The sequence below is a fragment of the Microtus pennsylvanicus genome, chromosome 7, assembly GCF_037038515.1.
Source record: "Microtus pennsylvanicus isolate mMicPen1 chromosome 7, mMicPen1.hap1, whole genome shotgun sequence".
NCBI lineage: Eukaryota > Metazoa > Chordata > Mammalia > Rodentia > Cricetidae > Microtus > Microtus pennsylvanicus.
In genome coordinates this window covers 33,836,843-33,855,867 of record NC_134585.1, presented here as the reverse complement: position 1 = coordinate 33,855,867, position 19,025 = coordinate 33,836,843, and the positions used below count along the sequence as shown (strand labels likewise).

The 19,025-nt window shown below is 47.8% G+C and overlaps 1 protein-coding gene across 2 annotated transcripts in view; it reads left to right on the top strand.

Moving 5' to 3' along the window:
* Nucleotides 1–303: 303 nt before the first annotated feature.
* The window catches only part of Cnnm4 (cyclin and CBS domain divalent metal cation transport mediator 4), a 40,226-nt gene continuing 21,504 nt past the window's right edge, over nt 304–19,025 (top strand). The window contains exon 1 of one of the 2 annotated variants that reach the window (XM_075980451.1): nt 304–1,762. In XM_075980451.1, the coding sequence (XP_075836566.1) occupies nt 322–1,762 (1,441 nt within the window). In that variant the 5' untranslated portion in view covers nt 304–321. The remainder of the gene's footprint in view (nt 1,763–19,025) is intronic. The other variant, XM_075980452.1, reaches the window with a different exon arrangement.

Below are 19,025 nucleotides of genomic sequence, written 5' to 3'. Positions count from 1 at the left end.
GGATCCGGAAGAAGCCGGGCGCGCGGGGCCAGGGAGTCGGGTTCCCTAAGGGGGAGCGCGGGAGAAGCCGGGCTCCGCGCGGAGGCTTGGGCACACCCCTGCCGCGGGCTCTCGCGTTTGCCTAGCGCCGTTCCACCTTAAGCGCGCAGACCTCCTTAAGCCGGGCGCGTGAGCACGGGTAGGGGCGGGACCTCTCATGCAAATAAGGGGCGTGGGGCGGCGGGGCGGGGCGGGCGGGGCGCGGCCTGACGTCAGGCCCGCTGCTGGGGCAGTTGGCGCGGTGGCGGCGGAGCGGCAGGAGAGCAGGAGCGGCGGCGCCGAATGAGGCGCGCGGCGGGGCGCGGGCAGCGGCGGGGCCGGAGCAACATGGCGCCGGGGGGCGGGGGCGGGCGGCGGGACGGCTGGCCGGCCCGAGGGCGCCTCCTCCTGGCCGCGCTGCTGCTGCCGCTATGGACGCGGGCGGCCAGCGGCCAGAGCAGCCCCCAGCAGAGCGTGATCCTGGGCATGAGGCTGGCGAGCTGCAACAAGTCGTGCGGGATGAACCCGGATGGCATCATCTTCGTGTCCGAGGGCAGCATGGTGAACTTGAGGCTCTACGGCCACAGCCTGAGCGAGATCTCCAGCAACCTGATCTCCTTCACTGAGGTGGACGACGCCGAGACGGTCCACAACTCCACCAACTGCCTGGAGCTCACCAAGGACTTAGTGGTCCAGCGACTGGTCAACGTGAGCCGCGGGAACACGTCGGGGATGCTAGTGGTGCTCACTAAGTTCTTGAGGAGGAGCGAGAACATGAAGCTGTACGCGCTGTGCACCCGGGCCCGGGTGGACGGGCCCTGGTTCAAATGGACAGACAAGGACTCCCTGCTCTTTATGGTGGAGGAGCATGGGAGGTTTCTGCCTCTCTGGCTGCACATCCTTGTTGTTTTGGTGCTGTTAGTGCTGTCGGGTATATTTTCTGGCCTCAACCTGGGGCTTATGGCCCTGGACCCGATGGAGCTGCGCATCGTGCAGAACTGTGGAACTGAAAAGGAGAGAAGGTACGCCCGCAAGATAGAGCCCATCCGGCGCAAGGGCAACTACTTGCTCTGCTCGCTGCTCCTGGGGAATGTGCTGGTCAACACCTCCCTCACCATCCTTCTAGACAACCTCATCGGGTCTGGCATCATGGCAGTGGCCTCCTCCACCATTGGCATTGTCATCTTTGGGGAGATCTTACCTCAAGCCCTGTGCTCCCGACATGGGCTGGCAGTGGGTGCCAACACTATTGTTCTCACCAAAGTCTTTATGCTGCTCACCTTTCCTCTGAGTTTCCCCATCAGCAAACTCCTGGACTTCTTCTTGGGTCAGGAGATTCGCACTGTTTACAATCGGGAGAAGCTGATGGAGATGTTGAAGGTGACAGAGCCCTATAATGACCTGGTGAAGGAGGAATTAAATATGATCCAGGGCGCCCTGGAACTAAGGACCAAAACTGTGGAGGATATCATGACCCAGCTCCACGACTGCTTCATGATCCGCAGTGATGCCATACTGGACTTCAACACCATGTCGGAGATCATGGAAAGTGGCTATACTCGCATTCCTGTGTTTGAAGATGAGCAATCCAATATCGTAGATATCCTTTATGTCAAAGACTTGGCTTTCGTGGACCCTGATGACTGCACCCCGCTCAAGACTATCACTCGCTTCTACAACCACCCGGTACATTTTGTTTTCCATGACACCAAGCTGGATGCCATGCTGGAGGAATTCAAGAAGGGTAAGGACTGATATAGTCCCTGGTTAAGTTTCCTTTTGACACCCCTTAATCCCCATGAAGCATCCCCTGCATGTTTTGTGTCTGCTGATTTTACCATTCTGTTTGTGTGATTGGTTCTGTACCCCTCCGTCCATCACTTCCTATGCCTTTGAGGTGCATGTTATCAGGCGTGGCAGAAACAGTTCCCAAGCCTTTGCCTTCTGCCAGGTACTGTGCTTTGTGTTTAGCTGCATCGAAGAGAGGCACACTTGTCTGGAGCTGGGGGAAGGAGAGAGAGTAAGGCTCATGCCTGTTTGTAAAGAGGCAAACACCAGGCCTCTTGGAGATTTAGAGGGCGAGGAGGGGAAGTAGTCCGGAGAGCTGAGGATGTCACAGGGGAGGAACGGTTTGAGGGGAATCTTAAAAGATGAGTGGCGTGGTTCTGAGTCAGACCCCTTTCATGAGGAAGCCAAGGCTGTGCTTGTGGCTCAGCAGGTGGTCCTGTCTAGTGGACCTTCTGGATGATCGGTGACCACCAGGAGAGGTTGGAGTATTTGCACACCTCTTCCCTCGAGTTTGTTCCCAGGTTGGAGCGCTGGAAAATTTGGGGACAGGGGAGTACAGTCAGTAGCCCTCCAGCCGAGAAGCATAATTGGAACAATGCCAGGAGCCATTCCCACTGTTTAGCAAAAGCATGGAGACCAAGCTTTGGTTATTGTTCCACCTTTCCCAGGTGCCAAACATAAACTTGCCTCCTCTCCCCAACCCCCATCCTAAGCTGGCCTTGAACTGCTTAGTGCGCGCGCTTGCGCGCGCACGTGTGTGTGTGTGTGTGTGTGTGTGTGTGTGTGTGCACATGCGCGCGCCTGCGTGTGTTTTCTAACATGTTTGGCTGGCTCCCAGGTAGAGGGTTTACTCCCCTGTCTCAAAGCTCAGGGCTCACACCCTTTTCCTTATTCCCAACAAAGCCTTCCTCCCTCATCTATCCTGAAACCCTCAAAGTGGCTGTAAACAGAGTGATTACAAAGTAAAACCCTCCCAGGCTGGAGGAGGTGAGGAGGCGGAAAGGGCAACTCTTTAGAGAAGAACCCGAGGCTCATTTTGGAGGGACTTTTCTTCATAATCTTGGTCCCAGCTTTCTTCCCCGTATGTAGAATCGTTTCTGGCAAAGGCCCAGGCTAACCTAAGAACCACTTTGAACCCTAGTTGTGGATAAGCCTGGGGTCATTTCTGAACTGGAAAGTGTTGGGCAGTCCTGAAATGGGATCAGGAGAGGGAGATGTTCTTGCCAGTCTTAAAAAGTGTGCTTGGGTCAAGTCAGGGTCAAGGCCAAGGGGGCAGGATGGTACCCTCTCTCCTTTAAGTGTTCTAGACAGAGTTCAGCATCAGAGCTAAGGATGTCTTCAGGATTATAAACCAGGACAGAAGATAGTCTGGGTAGTCTAGAAGATTTGAGGTTGCAAACCCCGGAGCCTGTTTGGCCAGGGGTCAGAGTTGGGGCACAGGGGCAGTGGGGAGTATGTCTCGTCTCACCCCATCTTGCAGGGAGGGACTCTGAACATTTATTTCTCTTCAGTAGCTTCATTAGGGACTGGTGAAGACTCACACACAGCTTCCTTCTCACCTGCCTCTGTCTTTGAGGTGGTTGCTGGCAACTGGTGACGTCTACAGCCACCAGTACCTCCCCATCTGTTTGGTCAGATCTGGATCCAGCTAGTATGGATTGACTTAATTTGACGTCCAGCTCCTGATCAACAGGGCTAAACTCTGTTCTGTGGGTGCGTGCTGGTTCTGGGCAGGGCATCTTTGAACTCTACTGTCCTGTGAAGAAGGGTACATTCATTGAGTTGGAAAAAACAGAGCTGGCATCTCTTAGGCCAGAGCTCTTCTGGGCCAAACCCTCCCCCACAGTTTGGTCTACCAGACTCTCCCAGACAGAGGTCTGTGCCCTGAGTCCCCGCCTTGGAGTGTGGATCCTAAGCAGTTTGTGGAGAGGCAGGTGCCATCTTCCCTGTGCATCAGGACACTGGTGATGCCAGTGGGACGCGGTGGCCACCCCTTATAACAGACCCTGGGCCTTATGCGGTGCCTTCTTGATGTCTGGAGGGCTTAGGAGACCAGTCTTAGTTTATAAATTACCACAGAGGTGGCCTTCCATGTCCAGGCCTCCACTCTGTGGCCTCTCCTGGGTTTTTCCATCTGGTGCCTACTCTTATTTTGAGGCTGCCCCGGTTGTGGCAAACACACCTAGTGTACACTTACAACTTAGAAGATTTTCTCTGCAAGTTTAGCATCTGGAAAGCTTTTTTTGTTTCTTGTTGTTATTAAGAAGGAACAAGTGATCAATTAGCACCGCCAGCATTATGTCAGATGGAGTGACATATTTTAGTGTCCTTGCTGGATCATTCACCCCCAAATTATTTAAGGGCATTAGACCCACTATGCCGGAAGCCTTCTGCCTAGCTGTAATTATATTTCTGTCTGTTTGGGTTTCTATTTTGAGTCAGTCTTGCTTTGTAGCTGAGACTGGACTTGCCTCCCAAGTACTAGGATTATAGGTGTGTGTCGCTAAGCCTGAATCTGTAAATTTTTTTTTGTAACCAGGTTTTTTTATCCCCACTCCCCAGCTTTGTAAGTTCATTGCGTGGGGGCGCCTTACTGATTTTTACCACTCGAGGCCTGGCCAACAGGTGGGCCCCCAGTGAGCGGTAGCTGAAGAAATGAATGGATGATTGTCTGCCAGGCTTCTCAGGCTTCCCTGCTCTTTGAACACACCTCGACACTCCCACTCTGGGGCCTTTGCTCCAGCCTTCTCCAGGAATGTTAGCGTGGCTCCCTTCCCCTATCTTGCCTCTTCAGCTTCGCCTCCGTGAGGCCTGGCTGCTGCCCTGTTCTGGCCTCTAGCCCCCACATAGCACTTGACCTTCCCAATCCGCTCCCCCCCCCCCCCCCGTGCCGCTTTTTCCTTTTCTCATAGCACATCTCACTGCCAGCCCTGGCGCTTAGTGGTTTGCTGTGGTAGTCCGTCTCCACCCAGTAGGATATGAGATCCAAAGGGCAGGCTCTGAAGATTGTATCGATAACTCTGGAATGGCCCTTGGCACATAGTAAGGCCTCAATAAAACATTACCTAGTGAATGAATAAATGAATGAATGATTTATCAGATTTGGAAGACAACTGTTTCTATTCTGGAAGCTTTAGAATGTCGAGGACACCAAATGAAGTGCTGTGGCATCTCCATCTGCACCTGGAAAAGCCAGGGGCTTCCTGTAATGATGTCTTAATCCCAGGCCTGAAGAGTTGGGGGCTCTGAGTGTGATGCTTGAGTTCACACTCTCCAGTTCCTTCCGTTTGCCTGCTGGTTAGCCATCTTTGGCCTTTTTAACACAGCCTCTCTCATTAAGATGAGTCATGAAATGCCCCTGCACGGAGCAGGGCGTGGGGAGCGGAACTCCCCTAGGATTAAGGCAAAGAATCCTGCTTCCTACCTCAAGACAGTTAACACAGGGTGCTTATCCGCCTTCCTGCCACATTCAGGACAGACTGCAGGTGCTTCAGGGACCTTAGGAGTAAGACTTTGTGTGGCATGAAGATATGCCAGTTCATCAAGGCCACCCAGATTCGTGTAGTTTGAACCTTGGCCCTTCTACTGGAACCTCGCCTAGAACTGTTTGCAGAACTGGGTGTTGGGAGTGGGTTTGTCACAGCTTGGCATCCTGAAACAAGAGTGCCCAGTGACTCCTAGCCCGATTTCCATTTCCACTTATATGCTTTGAAAGTGCTGAGACAGAGTCACAAATGGCACCCCACACACACCTTGCGCTCATCTTCCAGCTTTTGCTGTGGCCTTCTCTGGGGGTAGTCCTGCCCCTCCCAGGCACTTAGCTCATCTTTAACCGTCTTATCTTTCCCCACCCACCTTATAACCCTCTGGACCACTGTATAGCAAAGGACACAAACTGCACCCAGCCAAAGCTGGGCTTATATTCTATCCAGCTTGGTCACTGAACTATGAGGTGACCTTGAATCTGTTAATACTCCTCTCAGCAAGTTAGTGGGGTGTAATTTGAAGGAGAAAGCAAGCTAGAAATATTTTCATTTAAAAAAAAAATCCCTTCCACATTTCTGTCTGTGCCACGTCAGATTTTCCCATCTACTTAACTTTATTCCCAGAATAACTGTAAAGTCAAGGAAAAAAAAATAACAACAACAAAAAAAACACTGCATGAGTTTTGCATCTTGTCTTGATTTCTGTCATCTGACACACCTTCCTAACTTCTCCCCTACCCCGAACACCTACTTGTCTTTGCATTTGTTCAGTAAACATTTAACTTTTTGCAGCTCGTGTGTCAGACACAGTGCTGGCTGTTGGAGTCAGAGATGTGTCAAAGCCATTTATTCACAGAGCTCACAGTCTGCCAGGGAGACAGACGTGCGGCCAAGGCTTGGTTGTGCAAATGCACAGGTGATGCAGGAGGGGCCAAGGCTGAGTGGGATGGATGTTCAAGCGTTTGAGGCGTCTAGCGTGTGATTTGGGATGGCTAATGTGATTTACCCATGGCAGGGAAAGGAGAAGGAGGAATCGATTTGATGAGATTGGAGCAAGAGGAATGAAAACAAGCTTCACCCTCCATTGGCTCCTTGCTCAGTACCGAATACATCAGACCTTCTCTCCCTCGCCCGTGTCCTCAGATCACCCAGGCTTTTTACTGAAACTCTGTGTTTCTTTTGTGTGTGTGTGTGTGTGTGTGTGTGCATGTGTTGCCCTAACTTTTTAGGAGTCAGTTTTTTCATTCTGCCAGTGGGTTCCAGGAACCAAACGAGTGTTTTTACCCTGGTCTTATCTCACTGGACTGGTTTCGTTTTCTTGAAACAGTGTCTCACATTGTAGCCCAACTTAGCTACTGCTGTGTAGCCCACTGACACTGAACTGGCAATAATCCTCCTGCCTCCGCTTTCTAGATGCTGGGATTATAGGCATGAGTCATCAAGTCTGCCTTTCTGACGAGGTCTCAGATGTTACTTCTGTGGACAAACCTGGCCCACGTCTTGTGTAGAACATGTAGGCACCTGGGCAGGTGGATGTGCTCACGTGGGGTTAGGGAGGAAGGTCAGGGCCAGGATGGACATTGTCACTGCCAAGAGCACAAAGAAGGTGAGAAGGTGTCAAGGGTGGTACTGGGAGCGGCAGCGTGGAGAAGCTTGGAAAGCCCAGGCTGTTGGATGGGACGTCTAAGCCGCAGGGGCTCAGGGACAGTTGTACACTCGCCGTCCATCAGCTCCTCGTCAGTCAGTGATCTGTGTCTGAGAGTGACAGTTGCTGCCTGTGTGTGGATGGCACTCTGGGCATGGGGCATCGGTCCCAAGTGTGGGCAGCTGACAAAGCCCTCTGCCAGCCCAGGCTGCTGCCTCCTTTCCTTTTGGTACTGTGCTATGAGCAGGGAGCAGAGCTCCGTGGAGCAGGCTGGCACTGTGCCACCTACAGACCGGTTCCCTCTAAGGAGCCAGGGCTCAGAGATCTCAGGGATCTACGGCTGATAGACCTCTCTTAAAATCCCTGATGGGAGTGCTAGAGGGTACTGCCTGTGTCCAGGTCCTAATAAGAGCTTTTCAGCATAGCAGCATTGACTTTGCGAAAGTCTCGTATTTTTTAATTAAGAGTGCCCAGCTCTAATGTTTTCCTGATAGCACAGGTCGGGATAAGGATCACTGAACAAAGTTGGATCTGGAAACGGATGAATACTGAAAGCACAGGATCACAGGACAGTGTGCTACGGAGGCAGTGAATAAAGAAGGGGCCTCCATGAGGACGCTGTCTGTCGCTAGAAGTCTGGGGAAGCAGTGACGCGAGACAACCTTTCAGGGGGCTCTTCACAGGTGCCAGGACTTAGAGAAAGACTGTCAGACAGGAAGTAACCTCATTGATCTTTGAGCCAGTTTTGGGCAAAAGTTCTTCTGCCTGTTGTAACTGCTTTCAGCTCTTGGGAGGGGCTTTGGGGTGCAGGTCACTGCTTTCTCCGTGTACTCCTGCTCATGTTGGTACCATCCTCTAGACAGGCCTGACACACTGAATAATAAAGACAGAAAGAAGCCTGTTGTGCCTTTAGAGTTACATGTTCCTGCCAGCTTGAATCTCCTTAGAACTGACAGGGAGTCTGTTTAGCCTTCACCGAATGTTGGTTATTAAAAGGCTTCACAGCCAGGGAAGCATGTATATAGGAGGAAGGTGGGCCAGGCTTCTATGTTACTGTCTCAGTGCCTGATTTTGACAGGGCCTCCTACTTGCTTTGTCTAGCCCATGAAAAGCCCTTGCTTGTCTGGCTCCCTCTTATTTCTTGGGGGCTCAAGGACACTTTGAATTTCTGGAGGGAACTGACTCTGAGGATATAAGAACTATCTAGGCTCCCCAAGTACCCATCATGACCCTGGGCTCTGCTGCCATTTCATCCAGCCTTGATCCAGGCACATCTGAGTGAGTCACAGCTGCCCTCAGGTGCTGCCTTGTTGGGTCCCTCTGCCTCACTTGTCCTGACCATAGTTATCCTCACAACTGAGCATGACAAGATACCCTGTTGCAAGGAACTTGGAGGCTGTGTAAGGGACTTCTGAAGTCTGGATTCCTTATTTGTCCTACTGTTTTGTTTATTTGGCATTTTCTTTTCTTTCTTCTTGCTGTTCATTATTACTTTGTAGCCTTAAAAGTCATGCATCTCATTGCCAGAACTTCAGAAAAGACAACAGAAATCTAAGCAAAACCAAGCTACCAGCATCTGACCAAGAAGGAACTACTTTGAATATTCTGACGTGTTGTGGCAGCTTTTTGAGAGATTCACTCTCCTGGTTGGGTGTAGTGGTGCACACCTGAGCTAGCGCTCAAGTCTGTAAACCGAGTAGGAAGATTGTGAGTTTAGCCTAGGGCTGCCAGACAGTCCCGGGAGGAGGGGGAAGATTGAGACTGACTTCCATTGTTTGACTTTTTAAAAATTCTTACCACAAATAGCAGTATCGAAACCATGTCCATGGTAACACAGGTCTGTAGTTCCGGCAACAAAGGAGACAGAGGTGGGTAGATCTCTGAGTTTCAGTCCAGCCAGGGTTACATAATGAGACCCTGTCTAAATCAGAACAAAACAAAAACCATTTTTATTTTCCAGCCGCGTGCTCTGCCTGGAGCTGCCCATAGGTACTTTGACATGAGAATCGTTGTCTGCACAGTTTTTTGTCTTACTTTTGGAATAGCTTCTATCAGTTCTTCCTAGGTAATAAATGACTTCCTATCGTCCTGTACTTTCGTTCTTGTTTTGCCCCATGTGCCTCTGCAGAAAGGCGAGCCTAGAGGCCAGGTCTGCAGTGCCAGCCTGTTTGACTGAGGGGTTAAATGTGGTGGCACTGGAGCATTTCCCAGAGCTTGCCATCAGAGTGGCTTCCCTGCTGCAGGCCTGATTTACTGTGACATGGGCAGGGTTCTAGAAAGACTGGTTCCTTGGGCTCTCTGGAATGCCTACTCTTCGGCCAGCAGGCAGCCTGGATCCTCCGTGGAAGGAAGATCCCTTCCCTACCCCAGTCAGGCGTACACACGCATGACCCCACATAGGCAGGGAGGCTCATTTGCATGATTACATGCATGCCCCTACCCCAGATTTGCATTTGCATAGATGTGAGCACACACACACTCCCACAGCCCTTCCTACCTGCACAGGCAGGGCCACACCCTGGTACTTGCAGGCTCTCTCACACTTGTGTACACATGCACTATAACCTGGAGACTTATTCTCAGCTTAAATCTTTCTCATCAGACTTTACCAAGAGTTAAAATCAAGTTGGAAAAATAAGTAAACACATATACAGCCAGGTTTTTTGTGAAATGTTTAGAACGGTGAATTGACTCTTGAACTCAAAACAATTCCCCTAGTGACCATGACTCTCTGCCCATCCATGCCGATGACTGTGTCCACCTCCGGTTGATGTGAGGACTGAAGGAGGTCAAGTATGCAAGGCATTTAGCCCTGTGCCCAGTACTTTGTCATTCTACAGTAAACATTAGCTGTGTTAACTGTTCCTGTTCCTGTTGTCTAAAACATGCTCCAGTTGGCACTCATGGCAGCTAGTGACTACAGCCCATGATAAGGGCTGTAGAGGTGGCTCAGTGATCAAGAGCAATTATTGCTCTTCCAGAGGACCCGATATTAGGTTCCCAGCACTCATGTCTGGCAGGTCACAGTCCCCTGTAATGCTAGCTCTAGGGTCTGATGCCCACCACACTCATATGCACAGCCCCCCCTCCCAGTTAAAAATGAATACAAAAGAGCTGAGTCTCTGTAAAAAGCCAGTCACTCAGTTTTTAAAAGGCCATATAACCATATGCAGAAAGTCAGAGATTAACTTATTTGTAAGGATCCAAGCCAAGCTTAAAGAAAGGAGTTCTGAACGAGAACTGAAAACTGAAGCTATTCTCTTTTAAAAGAAAAATTGTGTGCGTGCGTGCATGTGTTTGCGTGTGTGTGTGTTATGATGTGTATATGGTGGGGGGTTGTTGGTCAGAGGACAACTTTTGGGATTGATTCTCTCCTTCTACCACGTGGATGGAACTCAGGTTGTCAGGCCTGCTGGCAAGTGCCCATACCCTCTGAGCCATCTTGCCTTCCTCGCTATCACCAACCCTTCCCTTATGGTGCCAGAGATCAGACTCAGGGCCTTGAGCAGGTTAGGCAAGTGTCCTATCATTGAACTGCATTGCCAGCAACATTGTTTTCCTGCTAATTGGAAAACGTTGACTATCATCTTAATTGCTGGTGCATCCATTTCCCAACTATGAGGGCATAATGTCAGGCTAGTCAAGCAGGAGGAACATGGCCTTGCGTACCACTCATAGCTCCACTTGGGTGTTTTCATTTCAGGATAGGGAGACAGAGGCCATACTGGTGGACAAGAGGAGAATCAAAGGGAACAAAAACATGCCAGGAGGCTCCAGACACAAAGAATATATATTTGTGTGTTTTTTCCTTTTTTTTTTTTTTTTTAAGACGAGGGTCTTATAATGTAACCCAGGTTGGTCTGGAGCTCATTGTGTAAAAACCAGACAAATTCATGGATGTCTTCCTGCCTCAGAGATCTGACTGCGGAAATCATAGGCATGAATCACCATGCTTGGCTCAAAATGTTTTTCTTACGGTGGTACACACCTGTAATCCCAATAGCACTTTGGGAGGCAGAGACAAGAGGATCCTGAGTTCAAGGTTAGCTTAGCCTACTTGGAAAGACCCTGTTGCAAACGAAAACAGAAAGCTTTTCTTCAAAGTATCCAAGCAGAAAGGATGAGGAAGCATGCAAGTGCTGCCTGGGGAGTGTGGTGTCGGCAGGGGATGGCTCCTGGGCCTGTGGGTAAAGGCCCGTGCTTGCACGATGACCTCTGTTTGATCACTTGATGCAAGGAAAGAAGTGACTCCCTCAGTTTGTTGTTTGACCTCCATATGTATACTGTGGTATTTCACCCCCCTCAAATAAGTGAATACACAGAGTTGAAAGTAATAATAATAAAATAGATGAGGGGCAAACAGAGAGCGTAAAGAAGAAAATGTCTGCAAGTTGACATTTATGGAATGCTTGTTTGATTCCTAGGTGGGTGCTGAGGCTCAGAGAGGCTGAGGCTCCCTCACGCGGTGGCTTAGGTGACACCCCATGCTGTTGGTCCTAGAAACCGCACTGTTAAGCACTGGGCTGTGGCACTTCAGTTAGCTGTTTAGAGAGAGACTGTGAGAGGCTTGGGAATGGTGAGTGGGGGAAGGGAAGGATGGCTCTAGGACTGTGATTCTGGCCATTAGGGAGGCTGAGGCAGGAGGATTGCAAGTTCAAGGCCTGCCTGGACTTTAGCATGAGTGTGGAGGCCAGCAGGCCCCTTTCAGGTATAGGTTCTCAGCTTCCGCCTTATGGGTAGGAATTGAACACAGTTCTCCAGTCATGGCTTGTGTAGTCCAGGCTGGATCCGCCTGCCTTTGCCTCCTGAGTGCTGGGTTTAAAGGCGTGTGACACCATGCTTGGCATTTTTCCTTTTTTTTTTATTTTTTTTATTTTTTTGAGGCAGAGTCTCACTAAGTACCCTTGACTGTCCCTCAACTGATAATCCTACCTCAGTTTCCCCAAGTGTCAGGATTATAGGTGTGTGCCATCATGCCTATTTTAACATGTTCGTTACGTGTACACATTGTAGAATGACTATATTGAGCTAATGTATGAATTCCCTCACATAATTAACATTGCTTGTGTGTGTGTGTGGTGAGAACACTTAGTTTCGCATTGTTAGTGAATGCAGTCACCACGTTGTACAAGAGAGCTGTTCAACTCATTTCCCAGAACAGTATCTGCCCAGTCCCCAGTCACTCCCTCTCTTGCTTTTCAAGACTTTTGATGACTTGAGCATCTTGGTTTTTTTTTTTTTTTTTTTTTTTTTTGGTTTTTCGAGACAGGGTTTCTCTGTGGTTTTGGAGCCTGTCCTGGAACTAGCTCTTGTAGACCAGGCTGGTCTCGAACTCACAGAGATCCGCTTGCCTCTGCCTCCCGAGTGCTGGGATTAAAGGCGTGCGCCACCACTGCCTGGCTTTTCTTTTGGAGACAGTGTCTTTTTTTTTTTTTTTTTTAATTTATTTATCCATTATGTGTACAACATTCTGCTTCCATGTATGCCCCCACACCAGAAGAGGGCACCAGGTCTCATTACAGATGGTTGTGAGCCATCATGTGGTTGCTGGGAATTGAACTCAGGACCTCTGGAAGAGCAGTCAGTGCTCTTAACCTCTGAGCCATCTCTCCAGCCCTGAGACAGTGTCTTTCTATGCAGCCTTGGAAATCACTGTGTAGAACAAGTTAGGTTTGAACTGCCTTCCAAGTGATAGGATTAAAGGAGTGCACCACTTAAAAAAAAAGACAATTAAGAAAACCCCAAACAGTTGCCTGCATACTCTTGTATTAACTACTGAATAAAAAGACTTCTTTCTGCTGGTGCACTCCTTTAATTCCAACACTCGGGAGGCAGAGGCAGGCGGATCTCTGTGAATTTGAGGCCCACCTGGTCTACAACAGCAGGTTCCAGGGCAACAAGGTCTGTTACATAGAGAAACCTTGTTTTGAAAAACAAACACACATACACACACAAAGATACAGGTTTTCTCAATAACCGGTGTCGTATGTATGAGGTTGTCTCTAGTCTCTAGTCCAATAATCTATTTATTACTCCTTGTTGCAATACTACCTTGACATAATGCAATGACTTTGTACTAAGTTGGTATCCAGTAACAGTGAGGCCTTTGCTTTTAAGGGCATCTTGGCCATCCTTAGCTTTTCTCCTGGGAATTTCTATGGGACTGTAGCATAGATGTCAGTCGCAGATGGGGTCCTTATTCCCTTGTGCACTTCTGACCAACTTGTTATAAGTTTTGGGTTCCCCACAGACCTCCTCAGGTTTACTAATTTTAATTTTTGGTGCTATGGATTGGAGGTTGAACATAAGTCTGAAATATGCAAGACAAAAGCTCTGCTGCTTATACAAGCGGCCTTTCCCAGCCCCGTTAATTCACTAGAACAATTCAAAAGAATTGGGGAAGTGCAGCGCGCAGGATTGCAGTATCATGTTGAAGGGTGCATATAGACAAGTTCAGGGAGAGCTGGGGTTTCAGGGTCTGTGCCTGTGGGTCTAGGCAACTTCCCTCCTGCGACAGCAGTGTGATCACCAGCCGGGAAACCCCACCCAGCTTGCATCAAGGCTGCATTATGTAGGTATGATTGATTAAAGTCATTGCCCTCAGAACTGAACTCGGTCCTCAGTCCCCCCCATCCCGAAGCCCAGCAGTGCAAAGGCCCAAGCTTGAGTTACTGAGTTTGGTCTTCTGGAGAGCAACTCCTGAAGCTACCTGGTAGCCTTCCCCGAGCTGCCTCCTTAGTGTAGCAAAGACACTTGGGCTTTTGAAGCCCTGTGCTAAGAACCAGGGTTAGACACCAGATGTGCTCTTTCATCATACATACAAATACAGAGAAATAGAATTAACTTTTACTGTTGACCTTGTTATCAACTCACTCAGGCTAATAATACTTATTATATATTCTTTTGGATTTTGTGCAGTTATATCATCTGTGAGTGATGGTGTTTTATTTATTCATTGCCAAATCTTTTATATTCTCCATCTTGTTTTTGTCTTATTTCAGTGGTTGGGACATCACAGGTCATGGCATCCTCACCTCAATCTTAATTTAGGGGACATTTTCAAAACCGGTTATCATGAGCTGCTGTCTTAGTTAGGGTTTCTATTGCTGGGAAGAGACACCATGACCATGCCAATTCTGATAAAGGAAACATTTAATTGGGGTGGCTTACAGTTTACAGCCATGTCCCACCATGATGATAATGGACTAAAACACATACATAAACACACACACATACATACATACATACACACACATACACACACACACACACACGCACACATGCACGCACGCACATAGTTAGTAGACAACTGTGGATTCAGGCTGCTAGATTTGCATGGCAGTTCCCTTTACATGTTGATATGATTGAATGATTAACCCCTTTTTTCTGAAATGTACTGATTTTTTTCCCCATGTTGACTGAAACATTGCTCGACTGGAGTCAGCCTGTCTTACTCATGATTTATTACTCCCCTTTAACATCACTAAATTTAATTTGCTAATATCTTTCCTGGGAATGTTGGCACCTATATTCATGAGAGATGGAGCTATAATTGTTTTTCCTGCTATTAGAAGATGCCATCAGCTTTTTTAATAGCAGGAAAAATAATTGTTTAATAATTAAGTCTTTCCCCTTCTTGTAATTAATATCTCACTTTAGGTGAGCAAGTTTAAACGTATCAGAGAATCCTCTCTTCCTCATCTCTCCCTCCCTGATCTAGTACTGACTTCTTACATTACCTCTGCGATTGCTGTAGTTTTCCTCCTTCAGGTTTGACTATCAAGATCTAGAATAATTTTAATAGTTTGTAAACAATTTGGAAATGGCATATGACTACTAGGAACCAACTGGGGTTCACCAAGGGGAAAAATTGCTAACTTTCTTTTCATTAATGTGTAATGGGGTAGAATTACTACGTTCATGGGGTAGAATTACTGCAATGGTGGAAAACCAGTCGCAGGTTAGAATGGGCGTGGATTTCAGCAAAGCCTTTAGCAGAATTTCCTATCAAATATTTATGGCTAACATGCATGTGTGTGCTTACTATGGCCTGACTTTTTGATAGATATGGCAGTAAATTATTGGCTAACTGCCCACAGGTTTGAAGAATAGGAACCTCCCAAGGCGGTGAGCTTGGGAGGAGGCCCTCACGCCCTGCGTCGAGCTCTGTGATTCCACTAGACAAAGCTGAGGGGCTCCTGAAACAAGAGAACTGGGTGGCAAGGGAGCTGCAGTTTGCTGGAACAGGATAAACCCGGAAGGAGGCAGGCAGTGCTGGTGTAGCACTGGAATCCCTGGGCCCTCCAGGCTCCATGGCTCCGCCTTCTCTTTGGAGAGACACCAGGTTATGGGGCCAGGTCAGCCTCTGGGCTGGACTTGGTCACACTCCTCTCTCATTTCCATCCATTGCAAGCAGTGGAGCCAGTTCTGTGTTTTAGTCCTTGCTGCCTGACTCTGGATCCCTGCTTTCTCGTGAGTCCTAACTGTCCCTAACCATCCCACCCAGACACCTTAGATCTGAACTGAATCTATATTAGATAATTTCAGAAACTTTTAAAGAACCCATCCTCAGACGCCTATCTCAAATACATGGAAATACAGATACAGGAGTTTCCAGTATCTATCTGTCTATCTGAGGCTAGCCTTAAATTCACATCTGGCTCAATAAAAACTTAATGACACAGGAAACAAAAGAATGTAAAATACTTAAAAGGCAAAATGCAAAGCCCCACATGTGGTGATCTAGTTCAGATAGTTGAAATCTGTGGATTGTTACCTGTAGAGATAGAGTTTTTATTTTTTTGAGACAGTTGTGCTATGCTAATCAGTTCCATTCGTCCCAGAACTCCTGCTTCTTCTGCATCTGCCTCTTCAGGGCTGGGATTGTATGTCCATGATACTAATGCTAGACATTCTGTGTGTTCATTGGAAAATACCCCACTCCCTAAAAACTTACAGTCAGCTATAGTTATTTCGGAAAGGTAGGCATATTTTTGCATGTTAGGGATTAAGCACTAAACATTGTGGATTGCTGTTAAACTACACTCCCAGCAAGACAAGATTATAAATACGCTTCATATCCTTGCTTCCTCTTTTGTACCAGTGCCAGGGTGTGTATGTGTGATAGTAAACATTTGTAGATGTGTGTTATATACATATATACACATACAGAGTGGTGGCACATGCCTTTAATCCCAGCTTTCAGGAGACAGAGGCAGGTAGATCTCTGGGAGTTTAAGGCCAGCTTGGTCTTCATAGTGATTTCCAGGACAGCTAGGGCTATGTAGGGAAACCTTGTCTCAAAAACACAAATATATATGCCTACCTTTCCAAGATAGCTGCAGCTCACTGTAAGATTTTGGGGAGTGGGGGGTATTTTTAAATGCATACACACACATATGCATGCACATGTATGATAATATTTTTACTTTTAACCGGCCATTTGTGGGTTGGAAATGTAGTTTAGTTGGTGGGATACTTGCTTTGCGTACCTGAAGTGCCAATACTCCACAAACTGAGCATGATGGTGCCTGTGTATAAAACCCCAGTGCTTGAGAGGGAGAGGCAGGAGGATCAGAAATTTCAAGGTATCCTCAGCTGCATAGTGAATTTGAGGTCAGCTTGGCTACGTGAAACCATGCCTCAAAAAAGAAAAAGTCCCTTTGTACAAATACTGGTAACTTTTTTTATCTTGACTCAAGCTACAGTCAACTGAGAAGAGGGAACTTCCGTTGAGAAAATGCCTCCATCTGATTGGCATATAGACACACCTGTGGGACATTTTCTTGATTGACGATTGATGAGGGAGGGCCTAGCCCACTGTGGGTGCTGCCACCCCTGGGCATGTGATATTGGGTATATAAGAAAGTAAAGTGCACAAGCCATGAAGAGCAAGCCAGTGAGCAGCCTGTCCCCTGGCCTCCACCCCAGTTCCAGCTCCAGATTCCTGCCCCGAGTTCTGTCTTAACTTTCGTCTGTGGACTGTGTTTCAGCTTAGTTTATAAGCCAAAGAATCTCTTTCCTTCCCAATTTGCCTTTTTTTCGGGAGTGGGGTGGGTCATGGTCTTTATCACAGTAATGGAAACCTCACCAAGATAGCAAGTTTGAGGGCAGCCTGAGCAAAACTCTGTCTCCAAAAAAGTCCTCTTGAGCTACAAATTGAAATGTTAGATATCTGCAGGTATAGTTTTACAGATGTTTACAGATAAAGCCTGCGCTTTACTTCAAAATACAAAAGCCAGTAAAGTGAGTGGGGGTAAAGAGGAAGCAAGATTGGCCAGGAGTAGTTAAGTATTTAAAGTAGAGGAGGCTGCAATTATGTTATTATCTCTACTTTTGTGTGCGTTTAATATTTCCCATCATAAAAACGTTCAAAACCTAGAGATTAACAATGGAATGAAAAAAATCAAGAGCATGAGCATGTCCCTGGGGTAGGGGACCAGTCTCAGAGTCCCTGTCTTGTTTTTGTCAGCAGCTCCACCCCTGGGTGCTGAGGTTAGTTTGGCCAGGACACACAGCCATTATCACCTCCTGGCATAATGACCCTGGATGTGGCTTCTCTAGTTAAATTCAGGTCTGTAGTAGGAGACTCAGTGGCACTTTCTGGGATCCTTCTCAGGACACAACTGTGGGGACAAACAGACTTCTGGAGGGAAGGTCACCCAAGGCTGTGATGGCGACACCATGTGGGCATCTCTGTATAAGGAGGCAAGCAAGAGAGGCACGGCCATCTTGATGCAGCTGTTGTTTCTTTTAACTAACTTTCATTTATTTAGCTATGTAGGAAGGTAAATAAATAGATGGACAGACAGACAGTGTGTGTACACGTATTGCAGCATAGGTGTAGTGGTCAGAGGATAGCTTGCCTAAGTGGGTCCTTTCCTCCTACCATGTGGATCCTGGGCTGGGAATTGAGCTCAGGTCGTCAGGCTTGGTGGCAAGTGCCTTTATCCACTAAGCCATCCCACTAGCCCTAGTCTTACTCCTTTTCTGCCAGTGGGGCCCCACCGTGTTGTTCATCCTGGTATTAGGTAAACTTCCTAAGCAGCCAGCCTCCTGAAGGATTGAGACTGCAGGGCTATTCTGCAGGGCTTTTCCTTTCTTCTTCTTTTTTTATTTACAAGATTTATTTATTTATTTATTTATTTTGTGTACAGTGGTCTGCCTGCATGTATCCCTGCAGAAGAAGTTGGCACCAGATCTTATTACCGGTGGTTGTAAGCCATCATGTGGTTGTTGGGAATTGAACTCAGGACCTCTGGAAGAGCAGTCAATGCTCTTAACTGCTGAGCCATCTCTCCAGCCCCAGCACAGGGGTTTTCCTAACTTTTTGTTATATACCCTATTCAAAAGAGGTGATTTTTAGTTTCTCTATCTGTTCTTTCAAAAAATTATATATGTATAGGAACCTTTTAGATAGTATATTTCATAAAACAAGCAACTAAAAGCAATTTTCCATACACTTATTATTATGTGTATATGTACATGCAAGAGTGTACCCTGGTGTGTGCGTGTGGTCAAGGGACAACTTGCAGAAATGGGTTCTCTCTTCTACCATGGGAACAAAAGATCAAACTCAGTGCAGGGACCTTTACCCACTGAGCCATCTCACCAACCCAACATAATTTTTAAACAAGAAAAGATGAAGTTACCATGTTTAAATTTGTTTTCCTAATAGTTAATACTGTATGTTAGCTTTAGAACAAAGTCTGTTCTCTCTCAAGACACAAAGTACACCCAGGGTGGGATCCACAGTTAATGACAGTAGCTAGAAGTCGGCTTTAAATGGCGTTCTTAGGGAACAATCTTGAATCATTGTGGCCAGCTCCCGTCAGCCCCAGCCCAGTCATCACACTTCCCCATGCTGTGGTCAGCAAGGCTGGCCTTCCTAGCCTGCTGCTTTCTGTCTTCATGTTCTCTCCCGCCTGCCGTTGGCTTCTAGGAGTCACAGTTGAGCCTCTGTCTGCTTGGTGAGGATTTGACTGACTTAGTGTAAGGAACCCCTCTGGTGTGTTCCCTCTCGGCTGCTGGGGAGAGGGTAGAATGTACGGACCCTCCCCATGCACAGGCAGATCGGACAGGGCCTTGGT